This window comes from Dermacentor silvarum, chromosome 10 (assembly GCF_013339745.2).
Source record: "Dermacentor silvarum isolate Dsil-2018 chromosome 10, BIME_Dsil_1.4, whole genome shotgun sequence".
Classification (NCBI taxonomy): Eukaryota; Metazoa; Arthropoda; class Arachnida; order Ixodida; family Ixodidae; genus Dermacentor; species Dermacentor silvarum.
This window is the reverse complement of record NC_051163.1, coordinates 14,820,642-14,841,548: the sequence shown is the minus strand read 5'-3', so window position 1 is coordinate 14,841,548 and position 20,907 is coordinate 14,820,642. Positions and strand designations below refer to the sequence as shown.

At 45.0% G+C, this 20,907-nt stretch overlaps 1 protein-coding gene across 1 annotated transcript; it reads right to left on the bottom strand.

The window, feature by feature from the left end:
- Positions 1-2,856: 2,856 nt before the first annotated feature.
- Positions 2,857-19,005, bottom strand: LOC119431290 (RING1 and YY1-binding protein B). Its single transcript, XM_037698760.2, has 4 exons — positions 18,687-19,005; positions 15,496-15,624; positions 11,990-12,288; positions 2,857-8,261 (listed from the first exon to the last, which is right to left on the bottom strand). The coding sequence occupies exons 1-3, from the start codon at positions 18,710-18,712 to the stop codon at positions 11,997-11,999; spliced, it is 447 nt and encodes a 148-aa protein (XP_037554688.1). The 5' UTR covers positions 18,713-19,005; the 3' UTR covers positions 2,857-8,261; positions 11,990-11,996.
- Between the last annotated feature and the right edge of the window lie 1,902 nt (positions 19,006-20,907).

Here is a 20,907-nt window from a genome sequence, read left to right as displayed (position 1 = left end):
AACAAGGTAGGACTGTCTTCACTCGACAAATACAATGATTTATACTTTCTCGGTACTGTTGACAATTACTCCGCAAGTGCCAAGTTCATTGAAGTGTCTATTAACGGAACACCAGTTTCCGCGAAGATAGACACGGGCGCCCCCTTATGTATCTGTGGTTCGTACAACATTCCCTGGAATCCCATGGAAGTTAGAGCAGGCCACGAACAGGCATAGTTCTAACGGGACCAAGCTGGAATTGACTGAAGGTTTTGGGAAAGTTCACTGCATTATTAGTTGGAAGCAGGCAACTATCAAACAGACAGCATATGTCGTTGCTTCGTTGCGGTCCGTTTTTCTTGGTATAGAAGCCTCAGAACGGGTCGGGGAGGTTAAATTTGTAGACGGCGTAGCATCTTCAGGACTTTGGGAGCATCGGTACCCTCAGCTGTTTCAGGGATTAGATACACTATCGGGAGAGTATACCATCTGCTTGAAGCCAAACTCTGTCCCCTATGGGGTTCATGTGGCACGCCGCGTTCCTCTTCCCATGAGAGATGCCACAGCATCTGTCGGAAGCATGAGCTGGACGACATGGAAAGACGTATTCGTATTAAGAAAAGTAGAGGGGCCTTCAGAATGGTGCGCTGGAATGGCTCCTGTGTGAAAACAGTCAGGTGCAGTACAAATTAGTGTTGATTTAACACACCTAAACCGAAATGTACTTCAGGAACGTTATGTTCTGCCCACTGTGGATGAGACGCTAGGGTTAAGTGGTGCAACAGTATTTTCAAGGCTAGATGCGAATTCTGGCTTTTACCAGACTTAGTTGTCCAGCGAGAGTCAGCTGTTGACCACTTTCACAAAGCCGTACGGAAAGTACTGCTTTCAAAGGCTGCCTTTTGGCATCACATCGGCGCCAGAATACTTTCAGAAACGAATGTCCGAAATCTTGACTGGCATGCCAGGAGTTGTTAATTTGATCGATGGTATATTAATTTTTGGCAGCACAAAAGCAGAACATGACCAGTGTATTGAGAAAACATTGGAAAAGTTGGAAAAAGAAGGTGTAACGCTAAACAAACAAATTCGGGGTCGCAGAAGTAGCGTTTCTGGGATGCCTTATCAATAAGGAAGGCATAAAACCGGATCCAAAGAAAGTGGATGCCCTCAAAAACCTAGAAACACCTCGTGACGTAAGCGGTGTGTGCAGACTTCTAGGAATGGCTAATCGCCTAGCCAGGTTTATTCCTAATGTCATAGATAAGCGCTCCATTGTGCGAACTCTTGCAAAAGGGTCGCGAGTGGACATGGGGTTAACCTCAAGAAGAGGCTCTAAGCAGCATCAAAGAACTGATATGTTCTGATCGTTGCATGGCAAAGTATGACCCAAAGCACCTGTCGATAGTTTCCGCTGATGCCTCTTCATTTGGCCTCAGCATGGTCTTGTTTGAAGAGCAAGATGATGGTGAGTGCCATCCAGTGGCGTTTGCCTCCAGGTCATTATCGCCAACAGAGCCTTGGTGTGCAGAGATAGAGAAGGAAGCTCCAGCCTTAACATGGGCAGCGAGAGTTTTGAGGGGTAACTCGGAGGGCTCGAAGTACAGTTCGAGACTAACCACAAACCGCTCGTAGCGCTGCTGTGCAAAGTACCACTTGGTTTGCTTCCTCCACGTATTTAGTGCTTCCGAACGAGGCTAATGTGCTTCATGTTCAAGGTTGTGTATGTGCCCCGCTCCAACCGAGGCAGAGAGATTCCTTAAGCACTGTCTGTATCCGAAGTCGTGCACTTTGCACAAAGTTGCATTACTACCACGGCTGAAGTCAGTAGTTTCAGAAGGTGAAGCACAGTCAGGCAGAAGATACCGTCTGCCAAACCTTGGTTCGCTTCTGTCGAAACGGGTGGCCACGATATCACTCTCTAGTCTTGTAGCTGTCCTGCAATATCACTGCACTGGTACAAAAAAGTCACACTGGTCACACAATACAGCACTTCAGACACTGGACATGCTACAAGCACACTTGAACTGCGACACCAAAATTTTCACTACTCTTATCCATAACGTGTTCAGTGTCTGAAGTTCTGTATTGTGTGACCAGTGTGACTTTTTTTGTACCAGTGCAGTGATATTGCCAGACAGCTCCAAGACTGAAAAAAAAAGAAAAAAAAAATGCCTGAAAATAAGCTTCGGAACGCAGGTTATTACTTATATACTTCGTGCTTTTTTCATACACATAGTACGCCAAGCCGACGGGACCCCAATGGATAGCCCCCAACCTTCCACGCAATCTGTCCCAGAAAGCGCGTAACATCAGGGAGTCTTCTCTCTTGGAGTTGATACCTCTCGTAATTTTCCACCGTGATACAGTGAACTAGAAAGTAGACTGTAACCGTGACACTAACTCCATGACGAAAAGTTATCACTATTGCCAGGTGGACTATTTGCTTTGCTTCCAAATACCGCACGATCGGTCTTACCTACAACTGACTAGTCACGACATGGCACTTGTCAAAATCCACGTCACACGGAGCTGGTACAACAAGTTCAAGGTGGCGTTGTTACCAGTCTTTCACTTTGGCGTCGCTTCTGGCATGCTGGGAGTCTGTTCACGGTAACAGACTGCAGAGATACGCAGGTTGGCTAAGTACGCGGCCATGACAACTACTCGCGCTCGTAAAATGAATGCGTGTACTCATGTCCGAGTAGGCCTACCTACGCTTGCAGGAGACAATTCTGCTAATCTAGCTTAACCAAACATTTATCTCCAGTGCAACTTAAGGCAGGCATGCATAGTGCAGCAACTCTTTAGTGCAAATAACGCAGGCATGCATAGCGCAGCAGGCAGGACGCAAAAACAGGATGAGGCAGCACTACAGGCAGTGTAAAAAAAATTTATTTTCTCCGCTTCTAAAAACTCTTGTCTCACACAATCTGAAATAGAACCAGAGTCCAGAGTGGAACAAGCTCACAAGTCAGATGTGCAAGATTCTCTCTCTCTTGGAGCAATAAATAAGATCCTGCACCAGGACGAGGCCTTTGACAGGACATCTGAACGAGACTGATTCTTTTTTTTTTTTTGTCTTTCCCCATGACCAGAAAAAGGGCACTGCAGAGTCATACACTGTTTTTTTTTTTTTTTAACCTGCAATGTGCCATCTTGAGCAGACCGCAGTCTATGCACTGCGAGACAGTGATGTACAGTGATTTGCATATTTCAGCAAACAACTTTAAGAAACTGCTTTTATGTTTGTCAACTTCTCTCTCAGCACCCGAATCTTGCATCGAGATTGCACTTTGATGTTAACTTGTATACAAGGCACGTTTCATTGGCAACCAGGGCTGGGATAATGTTAACGATTCAATTCGAGAGGCACTCTGCCTACGTAATTGGCTGGTCATGAACCGAAACAATAAAATTGAGCGTAAGGAACCCTCACATTATACTGGTCCACGTGTTATAAATGAAAAGCCACTGCTGCCTGCTAATCGAGCCTATGATTGCCATACGCCTCTGACAATCGCAATGAATATTGTGCAAAACTTATTTTCATATAAAAAAACCCACTCTTTTGACCCTTTGCCAATATCTCGCACACTGCTGTTGTCGGCCACTCTGCTCGACAGATGAAAGAAAATGGCTTAAATTTAGACATGTCATTACAAACCCACCATTTGCATACCACTGCCCTCTGCACAAGTTTTTTTGTGGGTGGACAGCCTCAATTCGCTGGGTCAGAGACCAGCTTCCCATAAGAAAATGGTTTTCTTCATTTCCACTATCTAATGATTAAGCAGGTACCACTGCTAAATATAAATACATAACTGCCCCAAAAGAACTTCAAAATGCAATTTCAATGCAAGGTCTGAATGCTAACGAGCAACTGGCAAGCACAATAAAAAAATTTTTAATGCTATCAGCCATAATCTGCAAGCTATAGTGTAATATCAAGTGTTATATGGAGCCTCTTATTTCGAAGCTACTGTACGGCACAGACAGCAACACAAATGCACACCGAGATCTCAACAGTACCTTTTTACAAGGTGTGCAAGGTCCACGCGTCCAATTTTCTTGCCCCCATCCAGCGCACCTCGATCCGCAACTGGACCGTGCTCAAATATGAACCTGACCTAAGCAATCTTTCACGGCAGCTTCGTACACAAATATCTGTCTGCGAATATGAAAGGAATTCCAAACTTACATCTAAAATAGGCAATTGGTCTTGTGCCTGCTAGTAATGAAAAAAAAAAAATGAATTCCATGAGCACGCTTATTTACCAGAATAGCTCCATCAAAAATAGCAGCGAGTGAGGTTCTGTCTTACGAAATTGACAGACCCACTCTTTGAACACAGATTAGGTGTTCCTATTTATATCGACACAAAGTGCACACCCACTCGCACATTTTTGTGGAACACTGTAGCATCGGGAAAAAATATATCTAAGTATTTCAAAAAATAAATCCAATCGCAGCTCGAGAATGTGCGAAGGTCTGAGGAGATGCCCGCTGCAGTTGCCTGCAAATTACCATCGACATCAAAAATTTTTACGGTGTGGAATCCAAGAAAGAGCTGAATATTTTGAAACCCTGAGCACCCCAAAGCCTGATAGTGCAATTTCCAGCCTGAAAAACATAGTACACGGCATTCGAACAACATAGTGCTGTATAACTTCGCTCCCTGCAGGAACAAACAAATTGCTCCAAACTTGTAACTTTTGTTTTTTGGAGAACCCATACCTCGCAAACTTTTGACGCGCACTGTATCTCTCAGTTCCAGGCTGTACTCCAAAAGGCCAACTGCAAGAAAACATTGCTTTGCCTAGATTGGTTCTGAATGAGTAGTATCTGCTACTGAAGCAGTCGTGCCTAAGCTACTGGGGCTGGTAATTGTCTAATTTTCCCATTAACAGGCTTTCTGTAGTACCTAAGTAGGCATGTGCAATTGGTGTTTAGCAATTAGTGGTATGATGCCAATCCCAGATCGACGGTCTTCAAGATTTTCAGTGCACCACAGGTGCTACCTAGTCTCGGAGCCTGCACTACTTGTCGATGTTCTGGGCTCCGAATTAATTCTGGCGAATGGCAACTTCAGCATTTTTTTTTTCAGTCAGTGTCAAAAACGTAGATTTGCTCGCTTTTAACGAAGCATCCACACTCGTAGCTCAAATAAATTATTGCACGGACGCTGCTTCATTTCTACATTATCTAAAACTAGGCTTTTTACACATGCTCCAGAATTTCGTTACAGCTGGCTATAAAACTGCGAGGGAAATTCATCACTTTCTTGTGCAGCTGCGGCTCCCCCATTCCAACCACTTCTGCGACAACCCATGCAATGCGCTTTTCGTGGCCACGAGTACAAACACGGCCCTCAATCCTGCACTGCCCGCACTTGCCGAGGCCCAAGTCACATGGTGCTCCACAAACGCCAAGCAAGCCAAGCCGAGAGGCAGTCCCAACACAGCTACAAAGTAAGGCTCGAATGCTTAAAACCTGACGGGAACACGATAAGAGAAAGCATGTCACTGGAAGAAGCAAGTAGGATGGGGGGGGGGGGGGGAGGGGGGGAGATGGTTCAAGTCCAAATGGCGCCAATGAGCAGCGCCGTAAACGCGATGGTTGCAGGGGGAAATGTCAGAGTACACGGGCAGTGCGAGGAAAGCGGCTTTAGCAACATGAACACAGAAATATTGCCTGCCAAAGGCAGAGCCAGGCATGTACTTCCCAAAGCCACCAAGCCACCTTTGGCAGTGCTAGTTAGCCCACTGAAGGAATAAAGGAATGACATGATCGCACAAGAGGGGCGGCAAATACTTTCAGCAGTGCCCCTTGCTCGAGAGAAAACTGCTGCTTCCATTTCTAAACCGTCGTGGGAATGATGGGATGCACACGGTTTGTAATGGCACCTGTCAATGCCCGCGCTCAACTAGGGATTCACTTATACGACTCGGAAGCTCGCTTCTTTCCATGCGTCTTGTAACTTGTAATTTTTCACACTATTGATGCTGAGTTGCACAGAACATTCTACACTCTTTACATGAAAACCAGATACAGTGGTGCTGCCACCGGCAGCAACAATGTGTGAGCTGCCTTTTCACTTGCGACTTCACAGCGCTTCACGGGAGGTCCGACATTTCTAGAGACAAATTTTGCTCCCAAAGTATAATGGAGAACATGTTAGCAACATGCTGAACAGTGGTTTTATTGCCACGGAAGGTATTTACAAAATGGTAGCCTCACTGCATGCTAAGCGACCCACTGCGTGCTAAGCGACTGGCCAAAACAAGCCAGTGATTGTACTTCCCATCATTCTGACGATGGCTGGAGAAGCCCACAGGACACTAGCTCCGCATTTCTTCTTAGTGCAAGTTTCAGAAACCTTGTGCATTGTGGTGCCACCAATTATGGTTAGAATACCGTGGCTGAGATTTTTCTTTTTTTTTACTGCTCAGGTTTTCTTGGCTGGTCACGACAGGGAACTAAAAACTGTGGCGACAACACTTGGCTGGAGGATATTAGAGCGCGCCACTTGGGGAAAATAAAATCAGCATGTGTCGTGTGCTAAGCAAACAGCTCATTAAAGGCCAACTGCAAAAAAATTTTCACTGTGGCTATACCGGACATAAATGAGCAGTATATACTGTTCAAGCAATCTTGGCAGGGCTTGTGAATGACAAAATCTAAATTGCACTTAAAGCAGATGACGTGTGCATCTGGTGTTTAGTCTATATATGATACAAATCCCAGACCAGGATCACCAGGATCACCAGAATTTTCATCATGCCATGGCACCACCCAATATAAGAGGCCATGCCAAGGAGCTGTGCTGATGCTCAACATTCAGAGTTCAGGTCATTTCTGAGTGGAAGCGGCAACATTTTTTTTTTTTAAAGCTTCAATATCAGAACATTTTTGCAAGCTTTTTGTGATGCAACTATGCTATTTCAAATGTATAATTTTGCACGGAGGATGCTGTATATTTCCACTATCTGCCCCTAAGCTTTTTGTGCAGTTAGAAATTTTGTTGAAGTTGGCCTTTAAACATAAAAGTCCTTAATACGGACTGAGTTCTTTTCACATTATGGCAAATGTAATGAACAATGAGTGCAATTAGGATCCATATATATCTGGATCAACAGAGCCCAAGGGTTGCACAGCATAGCAAACCTGCATCACTTTGCAGATAAATTGTAACTGAGACTAAAAAACAAAAAAAAAAAACAAAAATGCTCATGCATGCGCTACCTCCGAAACTTTTGTTCACTAATTGACATGTCTTCTATACAAAGAAAAATTATCCAAGAAAAATGAGATGCACAAGCCTATATTCTAAGTTGGCCTCACTGAAAAATCTATTGCGTCACAACACATCGCACATTTGTGTAACTTACAACTTTACAATTTAGCTCATCCCATGAAGAACCCATTTCTCATTCGTAGACCTCAGCAACCATTTCTATTCAGTATCGGGCATGTACGACAAAGGTTGTAGGGGAAAAGAACACAGGAAACAGTTTGGAGAAATGTACACAGCAGCCAAGGCTGCAAACTTGGTGCTACAACCAGGAGTCGTGATGTTTGTCCCGTCTGTCAAGGCAATCCTGGGGTTCACACTTTCCTTCTCACCCCAGACAGTATGAGGCAGGGCCGATTTGGGAAAACATCTCGGATTCGCTCCCGCTAGCCGCACACATCGAGAAAAAGCAGCACCAGTTGGTTGGGGAAGCCGTCAGATACGTGGAACAAAGCCTGGCCACACGCACACACCATCAATGTTAGTTTGAACTTGGAACACTTTTGCAGCAGGTCTTTTTCAATGGCTTGCGTTGGCAGCACAACTATATGAGCACTCCTCCTATGACCAGTGTTGTCTGCACCACATTCCGTGGTTGTCACAGAACCGCTCAGCATTGCTCTAGTGCAGGTTTTGTGCCTGCACTGGGAGCAAGTTGGACACTGCGCCCGCACTGCGATAGATAGACAGCGCAAATTCAGAACTGCCGCTACTAACTAGGATAACCAGTGCACCTGAAATTTGACAGGCAAGGCAGATGTTCTTGCAAGTTGACGTGCGAATGTGGATGGCAATGGACGTTGCAGCACTGTACACTGAACTGGCTGGAGAGGAGCTGACACGGAATGCTTGACTTCACTCTCAAAGAGCCTTGGCAGCCAGGAAAGCAGCGTCTGTGGCACCAAGACTGAGGACTGATGGGTGGGCGGGAGAACACAATAGTGGTGCAAAGGTGGCTGGCAAGTTCAAACCATTACGTCAGCTGCACCTGCACAAAAGCAAAATGTAATTATGCTTTCAGTCTTCGTAGAGACCTTAGACTGCAACAAGCTTACTCAGCTTATAATGAAGTCTCATCCGACATGAAAACATTTCAAGTGAATAGAATTCTGGGGTGTTATGTTCTAAAACTACAATCAAATTATGAGGCATCCATTAGTTGTGGGACTCTGGAATTATTTTGGCAACTGAAGTTCTTTAACGTGCACCAACATTACGGTGGCTAGATGGGTAGGTGTGCCGACCGAGCGTAGTTCACCACTTCTCCGCATCATGACGCAGAAGTGGCGCTGCGGACAGTATAACGGCTGAGCGGCGCGCAACGTCGGCTGCGCTGTGTAGATGAGCGGCGTGTTTGATAGTATCTCTGCCTCTGCTGTAGCTTGGAAGTACGCGTTATACAATGCCGTTTTGAGCAGTGTAGGCAAAGCCAGATTGGGGAATTTGTTACTGTCGTCTAGTCAGAAGACACCATATGCTGAAGTCAATTTTCTAGCTTGGCGATTGATCACGTTTATTGGTATAAACGCGACGCTCCAGCCCATTGCATTAAATACGTAGATGCATTTTTCCATGCATAAAACAATACTGCAGTGGTTTTATACGGTATATGGAAACGTGTTTACGACATATTTGGTGAGTTCTAATGTTTCAATTTCGAGAAATCCAGCAATTGTGTTTATTACTGTCTCAGTTACGGTATTTAAATTGTTACGAGACGGATTGGTGTTGGTAAGTGCATATAGTTCACTGTTTGGTTGCAATAAAATAAAGCAATACGTCATGGGCTAGATTCATGAATATATTTAGAATACAAGAAACACTCTCATAACTTGAGTCAGCAGATGCACCTTGCAGCCTAGCGCCAGCAAGGTCGCAACGTTGGTCCACCACATCATAACATTATTCACAGCACACGCCTCCGATTCAGGTGATTCTTCTCCCTGGTTCTTTCGCGCGCCATGTTCTTGCCCTTGACAAGAAAGTAAAGGCGTGTAATTGAATAGAACTTCACAACATCTTTTGTGAGCTCTTTCTTGTGCTTCTCACAGCCGATCAAATTCAGAGGATTCAGCTGCAGAAAGGATGCAAAGTCGGCGATACTGTTCCTTCGTAACTCATTTAAACTGAAGCACTGCTTGAAGGAGTCTTCGAGCGATGCTACCAGTTTTTTTAGTGCTTCAGAAGGGAGCAACAGCCTTGGCCTACTCATTCTGTTGAATTTAGTAATGCCACTTAGCAATCGGAGCACTTGGATCTTTGCAGGAACTTCCTTGCTACATAGCCTGCTATATAAAATATAAGCCTAGAGTCACTTTTCTTTTCCCCTTAGCAGCGCAGCGGTGCTCGATGTCGCAGACACTGAACACCTCATGTGTGGCTTGCAAATATCCAATGTCGAGGAGCTCATCGACGTACGCTTTTCGGTGTACGGCTTGCTCATTAACGTCCCTGATACTGAGCAAGCTACTGAGCAGCCAGGGCGAACATTTCCGCTGTCGGACAGCGGAACATTTCCGCTGTCTTTCTCACAAATTTAGAGCCCGCCTTGCAGTTCGGAGCGAAAAGTCTCCTTGGTGGTCTTTGGTGGAGCAATGCCGCCGCTTATGTCACCGGTCATTTTTCCGACCTGGAACATTCCACATCGCTTAGGAACTTGCAAACAGTACGAGAGATGCGGAACTCTTCACCTTTGAAACTGACACCAACAGACGACATACAACTATTCCAATACGGGCTTTATTTTTTTTATTTGTTTGCTCGCCACCAGCCCCCTGTAGCAGACGACGCGCGCAGCGGAACCGTTCTACTGACCGCAGCGCCAATTTTGCATGCAGGAACCCACATTCCTTTCCCACCTAATCCCCAACAGCGGCCTAGAGCGGTCCCCCTTCCTTAAAATACAGGCTTTATTCATTCATTCATTCTCGGGCGACCACTTTTGGAGTTTGACTTTCGCAAGACATGGCTCGTCCTGGCAACAAACCCCTCGAGGCTCGAAGCATAAGGCCGACAGCAAGCTTACAACAACGCCAGAAACACTTTCGAGGGCGCTTTCACAGCCGAGTCACACTAAAGTGAAGCTATTTACGAAAGTGATCGCCCGAGAATACCACCCAAGGAAAGCTTTTCTCGTTCTTTTTCTCAAAGCAGGTTGTAGTATTCGTCATTTACCAAAGTTCCAACTTTTGTTCCGACGCAAAAAACCACCTGCCAACGTTTGCGTCCATATCCCTTTAAGTTCCCCTTGGTATGTCACCAATCTGTAATTTTCCGGTATCTTATGTTGCTTTTGAATGTGGCAGTCACGTAAATTTAGCGGTGCCGCCAGCTTGTACGTTGCAACAAGCGACCGACACGTTGCCGATACGGCGTCGTCGCCGTATCTTGAAAGCCATCTGCGACGTGCGCAAAGTGCGCGGTCCTCATCTTCAACACGATCAGCAATGTTGACAAAGTGCGCCTAGTGCTTGATAGCTTAGCATGCGTTGTGCTTTCGACATTTAGTTCACTTTGAAGTGAGAGACATCGCAAAGGTCAATTCGCTCGCTCCCGTCAATTAACTTCCTCCAGCGTTGTGACAGCGGTTTCCGCAGTCAATGAGCAACGTGTTACCTGTGCGCACGTGACACTGTGCTTGTTAATTTAGTTAGTAAGCGAATGTTTACAAGTTTATACAGCCGTTAAAGCTACTATCCTTACTTCGTACAGCTGTCCACTAATTTGCTACTGCAATCATTGCTTCACCTTTCGGGCGAAACTGCAACTTTCTTTTTTTTCCCTTTTTTTTCGCAGTCTCTTGAATGACGTATCAACAGGGTTCTACTATTGATGTGCATTTTCTTCTTGCCCAAATCGTCAACCATTGCCTTCTGGAAGGTGTAGAAGTGAGCGCACGTGATCTCACGAATGTTTTCGCACGCCACTGAATGCCTCAGCAAGTCGAAGGGAGCGTTTTGGTTGGCTGCCGCGGTCACGTTGCTGCAGCGGTCCTCGTCTTCTCTCTCGCTGGTCAAAGCATCAGCTAGGCTGTGATGTGGTCCGGGTCAGCTCACCGGGGGAATTAATGAGAGATTGCGCAGCCGCGTGATGTAGCTGGTTGCTTGGCGACTATGGATCCCACCCAGATGCCGCCATGCCAGCTTGTCTGTGCCGATCGCTCCACTGGCTTGGCCGCCGCGGCCACCGTTGCTCACGCGTTCAAATGATCCGCAGCGGCGTGACAACCCGTTTGTAACAGCCGTGATCATGACACCTGGGTTTTACTGTATTTCTATGGATGTTTTGCCAGGACCAAACCAATTCGTCGTAAAATGGGGGTTGTCGCATGACCGGGGGATGTATAATTTTCGAATTTGCAGAACAATTCTCCTATCAGGCGCATCACAGGAGATTCTCGGGAACCTAAATATTCCATTGCCTTCTTCTTTCTGGGGTTTGACGTGCCAAAACCAGTTCCGATTATGAGGCACGCCGTAGTGGAGGGCTCTGGATTAATTTTGACCACCTGGGGTTCTTTAACGCGCACTACAATGCAAGCACACGGGCGTTTTTGCGTTTCGCCTCCATCGAAATACGGCTGCCGCGGCCGGGATTCGATCCCGCGATCGCGTGCTTAGCAGCGCAACGCTTCCATTACCTTGATACGGTCAAAAAATTGCCGAAGTTGCCCTTTAATGTCCCTGCACGCCACACAGTTGCACGCATTTCACTGACCTAAGGCCTAACGTGCTTCTGCGTGTCCATCCGAGTGTGCCCCATCAGTTGAAGAAGAGGCGTCGGAGAGCCGCTTAGGCTGGAATTCGGTGATGATGACCGTGACGTTGTTGACTGTGACGGCACGCTGCTGGCCTGAAGACCGGTCCACGTTCTTGAGGCGAGGCCGGGTGTTGCTACGGGAGCTCTCGCTCGAGCCCCCACCGGGGCCCCCGCTCCCTCGCCGGCTGCTCGAGCCCCTGCGGCCGCTGCTCGGGCCGAGTTGCTGAGCCACCAGCTGCGCATTCAGGCGCGGCTTCCTGTACAGCAAGCGGAACGGGAGATTAGAGTTACACACAGCATTGGAGTTGGCAAGATCATTTTTGACAAAGCTGTTAGGTCACGGCCCAACACTCCCATTTTAATCAAATATTCGTTAAATGATGACGACTTCCTCGGAGTTTTGTTTTTTGTTTGCATTTTTTCTAGGTGTCTTCCATATTCTTTTTAAATCTATATAGCTTTAAATTACCTCCTGCTGTGGCAAGACAACGGTGGGAGCATAAAAAAGCGTCAACCTCCAAATTTTTAAAGCAATACCAAATGCCAAGATTTTGCTTTGCATAGCAAAGCCACTTTGAATGCACCCAGATGGCTCACTAATAGGCTCTTCGATATATTTAGAAGTAGCGACAAAATGGAGGCGCTTACATCTTCCTTGGGACAAAATTGTGGTGAGGCATTGAAATCTGCCTAAGTCACTTGATGAATTTCACCATGGCAATTTACTGGCTCGTTATGTCACCATATTCCAAAAAGGCTAAGTTGTTAAGGTGACTAAAAGCCCCTTAGATTTGGCAACTTTCATGCCAATTTGCCAACATTGTATGGCATGATCATCTATGCAACAAATTTAGAGGGAACACTAAATCAGTTAAACACACGCACAAAAAAAGGGTCTACATTTGTAAATCGTACCAGTCGAATAAGAACAGACTTGAAAAGTGATTATGTGCTTGAAATGTCTGTGTTCAGGTCTGATGAGGATACAGTGGTCACCATCAGAGGCACAGATCACCTCCTCTCTGGATTGCTGTATATGAGTACAAAGGGCACATCTATCTTGCTTCTGCACTGCTTTTGAGCAGGGGCTCAAAAAGTTCACAACAGTGCAGAAGGCATTACAGTGACACCCAAGGACCTCTGGTTGGAACGGGCTATAGCCAGGTTTCTCCCCACAGTGGGCTGCCGGGAGGAATTCCACCCACCGCTCTAGTTTACCACCCACCGTTCTGGATTTACCATATTCCCCCTTTCAGGGGTTCTCTACAATTAGAATGGTTGATTTGGTCAAAATATTGCTTTTTCCGTGATACTCTGGTGTTCCTTTATCCCATAGGGAAATAATAAAAAAAGAAAGTGATGTAGAAGTTGAGAAAATCACACTACTGCAGTGCACTGTCGAGAAAAATCGGGTAGAAAATGAGGCGTCAGAAGGTGGTACTGCACGGAGGAATGTGCAGCTTTCCGTTGACACAACGCCACCATTATGGAACCATCGTAAAGAGGAGAGATCTCGGCTTCTGATAGCTGCAGCGCCGTATTTCGGCGTATTTTACCGTGCAAACATAAAAGCAAAAGAAGCAAACAAATGCTGAAAAACTAGCATTGCAATTCGTTACTGCTAACACGTAGACATAGGAATCACTCCTATTGGCTGACACAGATTTGAATTACCGGCATGTTTTGTGCACATTTTGACAGTGGCGAGCTGTGCATTTGTCGGTCACAGCGAAGACTGGCAATCGTGGTAGTATGCGACGCTGGCTCATATTAGTTCCGTTAATTTGTCTAAACGGAAAATTGGCTAATGGTAAATTTACAAGTCAAAATGGTTGTACCAGAAGGGGGGGTTGGGGAGGGCTAGAGAGGCTTAGTTCCCTGTGTAACCCTCTCCCCGACGCAAGATGTCTACCTTTCGAAAATTTCTGGGGAGAATCCTGGCTATAGCCTAACTTAGCAGCAACTCCCTCTCACATCTCTTTAAAGCCAATGAGAAAAATTATGCGGCACTGATACTCTGCCATATTGCAGCAACTCCTTGCACGGGAAATACAGTGTGAAATTCCTTGCAGTGAGGCTACGACCACTGGATAAGAATATACTTGCATACTTTACATTTCTTCTAGCAGATAGTGCACATATTTAGCGCATATGAGGCTCATTAAGTCTTCATAAATTTCCAGGATACTGATTGAAACACTGATATTTTAGCATGCTTTGAAAGTTAAGTAATCCTCTAGAAGAAAACAAAAAGACAAAGTTGCTCATAAAGTACAAGTTAGTCGCATGAGATAATCAAAATGTGTTGATCACATTTGTCTCGACGGCCTCGTGCTTCTAACGTATACTACTTCATCCCCTTCTGCCATGGTGTAGACAACCTGCTCTTGCCAGTGATGTCCAAGAGTGGAAAAGAAAACACCATGGACATTAAGCTGTGGATAGATAGAAGTCTCTGCTTATACAATGTGGCTCCGTTTCACTTCAGTGTACTGTGTAATGCTACACGCAACTACTTTACTGAAGGCACTACCACGTTTGATGGTATATGTTCTACGTTTTGTCAGCAATTATATAAGAAGGAATATTTTTACCTTCCTCGTCAGGACTGCAGCTAATAAATGCATGTGCTTTGAGCAGATGAATCTATTCTCCTTATGAAAATGCACGACTTGACTGACTGCACACTAAACAGATTTAATTACTCTAATTATGACTCACTAGAAAGTGCAGATGTCTGCAGCACTTCGAAATAAATTTACTTAAACCTCTTCGCTGCCAGTGTCCACATTTGTGGTCACTTTTTCTAAAGCCAAGTAAGCAAAAAGCTCCAAGGCATTCATATTACGCGCGTTCATCAGCCTGCATCATGGTCTACCCCGATTCCAAAGAAGGGCATCATATGTCAACTAAGGTGGCCGTTAAAAAAGAAATGGCTGCGAGCAGCTCACAAGATGTTTCAGCAACTTGTGTCCACGTTTGTAGACACAGCTTCTTGGATTCAAAATGCTTTTTATGCCATCAATTTATTTCAATGAGCCCCTGAAAAAGTGTAAAATAAATTTTTAAAGACAATTGCTCATTTCCTTGCCTACATTTCTTACAGTACTAAAGAGGATAAACAAACCTTGAAACATTTATTTACAGTCCATAACTTGGGACTGAAGGGCTTATAATAATCATGTCTTGATGCCATGTTTATTCTGGGGAGTTCATGCCACGTCACACTGTTTTCAGCTTATTAATACCCAAGATACCCCCCATGTGTAAGTACTGAAGCACATTTGTTTGCCCTGTATAGTCAAGAAAGGATAAAAATCCCTCCACAATGCTCGGGCGCAGCCTTCTTTTCCTCCTGTCATTCTTAGCAGTCAGTCAAAGCATCAGCTGACAGAACAGTGATACGTGGAGAATCCCCCGACAGGAAGCAACAGGGAGGGGCGGCAAGTGGCCCAAACACACACCTGGTAGACGTTCCTTTGCGTACGTCGCACATGAGGCACTTGAAGGCCTCAGCCGTATTGCGGTACGTACAAACGCTGCAGTCCCAGACTTGTTCCTCCTTGGTTGGCGGCGCCTGCCGCTTCGGACGTCTGCAAAGATAATGCAATGGGTCAAATTCATGGAGTTAATTTTATTTGCGTTTCTTTCAAGCAGTTGCTAGCCGAAGAAACAGGGACGGAAAAGAGGAAGAAGGGAAAGAAAAAAGAATGCTTGTCCAGCATTCAAAAGCAGCAATAAGCAACACACATGCTTTTAAAGCAGTGTCATCATTCCCCTTCGTAGATTTGTGACATCAATATTTTCCCTTTACCATCAATCAAGCCACGTTTCATCAGCAATTAATTGAACCTCTGACCCACACCACACATTCTGTCAACATTAGCTGCCCTACCATATGTATGCTGGCATTGCTGCAACAGTCTCTTTGTTAGTAGGAGTAGGACGCCGTTCCAAAAATTAAGAAGTTTCAAGGTTGTCCACTGGTTTGACCAGCGGCGCAGCATTTTCTTTGGTTAGTTTGCTGATGACTCTGTGAAGCTCAAGTATCGATTCTCAGCTATACTAAGAGGCACAGAGTTTAATCTCTTTCATGTCAGATAACCGGTGACAGGCGAGGTTGTGGAGCCCTGAAATAGCACCAATGCTGCACAAAATTGGCAAGACCATGCAAGAACTGTGATACCTTTCAAGAGCAGCAATGAATCCTGGTTAATGCTGCCTATAAGCATCTCTTGCTTAGACTATTCACGTGACAGTTTGATGTGACCTCTGCTCCTTTTCATGGGTATCCAAGAGTAGTATATTACATGAAAAAATTGGAATAGATGGTGTCTCCACAGTCCCGGTAAATCTACAGCAACATATGCAGAGTGTTTTTTTTTTTTTTTTAATAGATTACATACTTTTTACAAAAAGGCTATAAGCACAACGAACGTGGTGTTTCTGCAGAGGAGTTCCTAGGCAAGGTGGACATACTCTTTTGCTAATACTGTGAGCTTCAGAAGACTGCTTAACAAAAATTTATTAACTTATTATAAGTGCCTTAGGGGCAGTTGTTTAAATGGAAAATTTGGAAATTTAAAATGGATAGCGCTGGCACTGGAGGGTACTTTGTGCGTACTACTGTCAGGCTCACAAATTATGGCCATCGTAAGGCACTGATATAGAGTCTGGTCAATGCTCGCACGATATAGTTAAATATGCGGGAGGCTGCACTACAAACCTTCAACAGCAATAAGAAACTAAAAAGTGTGAGCGCTTCATCCATCACTAAAAAAGAATCAAATTATCTGCACAGCATGACTGGCTGAAAAGAACCTCTTTCATTCTCCGTCTGTCCCTTATTTCATGAATATTTGTGCACTGTGAACATCAAAATGAACCGTTACGAACTCGACAAAGCTTGAACAGTTGCTACACATACACAGAGCATCGTTGTTTTTTGCCATCATTCCTGCAAATATTCAGTCATGACAAATCAGCTGGTAGATCAACAATGGGCCATATCATTTACGTGTTGGCCAAGCTGCCTGTTGAACTTTAAAATATGTGTACCTATTGCAAGAGAACTGTACAGAAACTGTTGTTTCCCAACCGCAAATTTGCAACACTTTACAGACATACACAATTCTGTCCAGAGCACTTGAGAGGTGTGCTGCAAAGCAAAAGAGCTCAATACTTTTGCACTACTGCTTCATTTAAGAGACAAAGCTTGTGAAAAACAGCAGCTACAGGGATATAGGTACCACATACAATTCAGCCACATACCTTGAACCTAATCAACTGCTGTGGTATTACTTGTAATAAAGAATCGGTACAAATGAAAACCTAGGTGAAAAGTTTTAAACTTGGTAACATGTTCGCTGTACCATGTGTTCATTGTGAACAAGGCTCCAGAGTGCAGGTGCATAAACGTTGCTTTCAATCATTTTTCACCTTTTTTAGTGCCTGTCCAATTTCCCCCCCCCCCCCCCCAAAAAAAAGCAAGATTTCATCAAACTCGACTTCATCTCATTACTATTTCCTACACAACTGGGTGCTTGAGACAAAGCTGGTCATTTGTACAAGGCTTCAACATTGACAAAGTCTGAACCTCCACGACACCAAACAAACCAGAAGAATGTTTAAGAAAGCACGACTATAAACCAATGTTTGCAATGTCTCAGGAAGCTTTATTGACCACTGCACCGTAAACACACAGATGATATCCTCATAAAACGAAAGAATATCAGTTAAGTAGCAACATAAGCACTGAACAGTTCGTGTAATGCGCTACGAGAGAAGCACATATACTTCACATGATAGTTTGCTCTTTTCTGGAGGTAAAGTTGAACAATATCGGGGTCTGATGAAGCGTTCTTGCCATTAGCGAGTGGCAGCAGTAAAGCCACAAACAAGTTGGTTGGTGTTTGTCTAGCCTGTTCTATTATAGTCGTGTGACGAGAGGGGCCAACTCGACCGATAGTAATAGTCCGCATATCTGGCGGCGTACACTGATACTTTTGCCAATTCTAAAACGCCCGCAGCAGTTTTGAACCTGCAGAAACCGCTGCCACGGCTTTTCGCGTCGCATTTAACGGAAACTTTGTCAACAGCACGTCTTGTTACATGATAAACGCTGACGAGTAGCATGGCAACCACGGCGGTGTACCACACGTATGTTCTTTATGTGCGTCCGCATCACTTGCGAGTGATTTGTCTCGATTACACTGCTCGTAAGGAAAATGCCGACGCGGCTGAAAACAACGACCACAGAGTCAACACGCGAGCGCGCAGAAAATCTGGCAGTTTCCTGGCGGGCCGTGACTTATGCGCCGCTCCTCCCGGATAACGTAGTCGCGGGCAAATCAACAGCTACAGTTGAAAGGCAAGGTTGACTTTAACGATCCGCCAATTTCCAAAAGGCTACACGTCGGTGTATTAAATAGGTGAAAACGAACACAAAGACGAGGAAAAGGCGTATATCAGACTTATGACAAGAGGACACTTGAGCCTTGCGCGCAAACAGGCGATTTTTTTCTGTCCCGTGCGTGAGGGTGAGGGATGGCCTCCAATCAAGTCGCCGCGCCACAGGCAGCCACCTCGCGCTTTGCTACGTTAGACACGACTTGCGCGCATGTAACTGGTAGAGTTTCAGTGACGGAATACTCACCGATTGGGACTCTTCTTTGAGTCCATGGCCTAGAAGCAGTACGAGCGGTTAGCCGCGCTCCTTTGCATTGCAGGGCAGTGCTGGTAGCTACGAAGATATTGATGCGCTAGCGGCAGCGAGCGTAGAACCGACCTCCAATTTTCCATGGCTGCCGGCGGGGGTGCGGACAAACTTGCGACACGGCGGGTTTCTCGGGCTGTCCACAAACGGCGCCGCACGGGCCCACTGGCACTAGGCGCACCAGGCGCACAAACCCCTAGACGCGGCGTCGCAGTCATGAAACGACGCTCAAGATGGCTGGCCTTTTAGTCACGTGACCATGTTTTGATCTTTTTAGGCTTAGCGTTGTCACCGCAAATGTTGGCCGTTCTCTGCAGCTAGCGCTAGTGAATTGACGTGAAAAGCAATTCGCTTACAACACCGCTGCTAAACACCACCACAATTATTGCAATTATAGTAGCCTAGTAATGTGCGAAGCTCTAGGTAAAATGTCATGTAAATTGTTAAAAAACTGCGATAAAAACGCGCGAGATTTGAATGCTCGCGCTCATTTGCTTTGATTAAACTTGTGCTTTTCGCCTGCACAATAGCTACCTTATATATGCAACACCCTTACGTATTGTGTAAGACCGCTTTTTATTATTTTAATGTGATTTATATAGTATATTGATAAGAGGTAGCAGAGAGGTTGTTCTGCGGCGCATTACTCTACTAAAGCTATTGTAAATCGAATAATGAAGCCTGTACCCCTAGGAAAAATTCCAATAGAAATCTATGTTGGTCTTATGCGGAATATATAGGTCCAATAAGAAAATGTACAGGTCCCATAGCAGAATGTACACGTCCCATAGCAAAGTGTACAGGTCCCATAAGGATTTTTGCCGGTCCCGTATCAGGGCAATACAGTGTTCTATAAGACAAATAAATATTTTATAGGTCCCAATTGAAGCAATAGAAGTACTGATATACACTTGTATTGGACAAACAAAATGTTTTATCGGTCCCAATAAAGGCAATAGAAGTAGCGATCATGATATAAACTTGTATTGGTAGTATTGCTTGGCAAGAAGTTGACCACGCAGACGAGCCAAACATCGAGAATGAAGGCAGAAAAGGCGTCTCTTTAATGTAGGGTTTATGCGTTCCAAACTATTTATTTGTTCTACTGAGGATATTTAGGTACCGTTTGTTGTTTCACTGCGTAATTTTGCAGAGACTATAGCTGGCCGCCGGCACATCTGTAGGAGTAGGACAGATGATCAGGCTATATATCGGCCACAATTCGTTGCAGTATAAGTGCTATCATGTGTGTGTGCTGACCGTGCTTGCTGCTGCTGCCTTGCCAAAAAGCTCAGTCCGGGAGGGTTCACGTAGAAAGATTCGCTTACGAATAAACAATTAATGCACCTTTGCAGAACAAATCACTTTGGTACACAGTGCTACTGTCAACACCAATATAAGCTAATAGACCGATACAGGCTATCAGTTTTACCAGTGTATAAGGCATGTTATATTATTTATAGTCCAATAGACCTCAATACAGGCTATCAGTATTATTAGTGTATCAGGTCTATCGTTTCATAATCCAATAAGATGAAGCCTATAGAAACCAATAAAATATTTCTATTAGAATTTTTCCTAGGATGTGAGTCGATTACATAATTCATATCATGAAAAACATTTGCCTATAAGCGTAAAAGCGGTATACTGATGAAGTATACAAAAACGTTTGCCAGCATAAAAAGCTGTATACTGATGAAGAGATCTAAGCTATAGCTCGCAGATCATATATGGTAGACCAACCATATCTGTATAGATATTTGCATACTGTTGTGTTCTTAGCCAACGCCCTACACGACACATACCCGCCATAGTAACTCACTGATTATGGGGTTCCGCTGCTGAGCTTGATCGAGGTCCCGCGTTCGATCCCCGCCTCGGCGAGCGCATTCCGATGGGGACGGAATGCGAAATTAAACGCTCGTGTACATATAGATTTAGGTGCGCATTACATAACCCCAGGAAGTCAACGCTAATACACTACGGCTAGCGTGCCTCTATAGATCGTAGGGTTAATTGGCACATAAAAGCCCAGAATTTAATGATATAAATTCATCTTTGCATATAATATGATCAGTCAGTGAACAGGTCGGTCGGTATATGTTATAAAGTTGCATCGTAAATGCTTGATCCTGCTGCCGCAGTGGTTACGTGTCGTCAA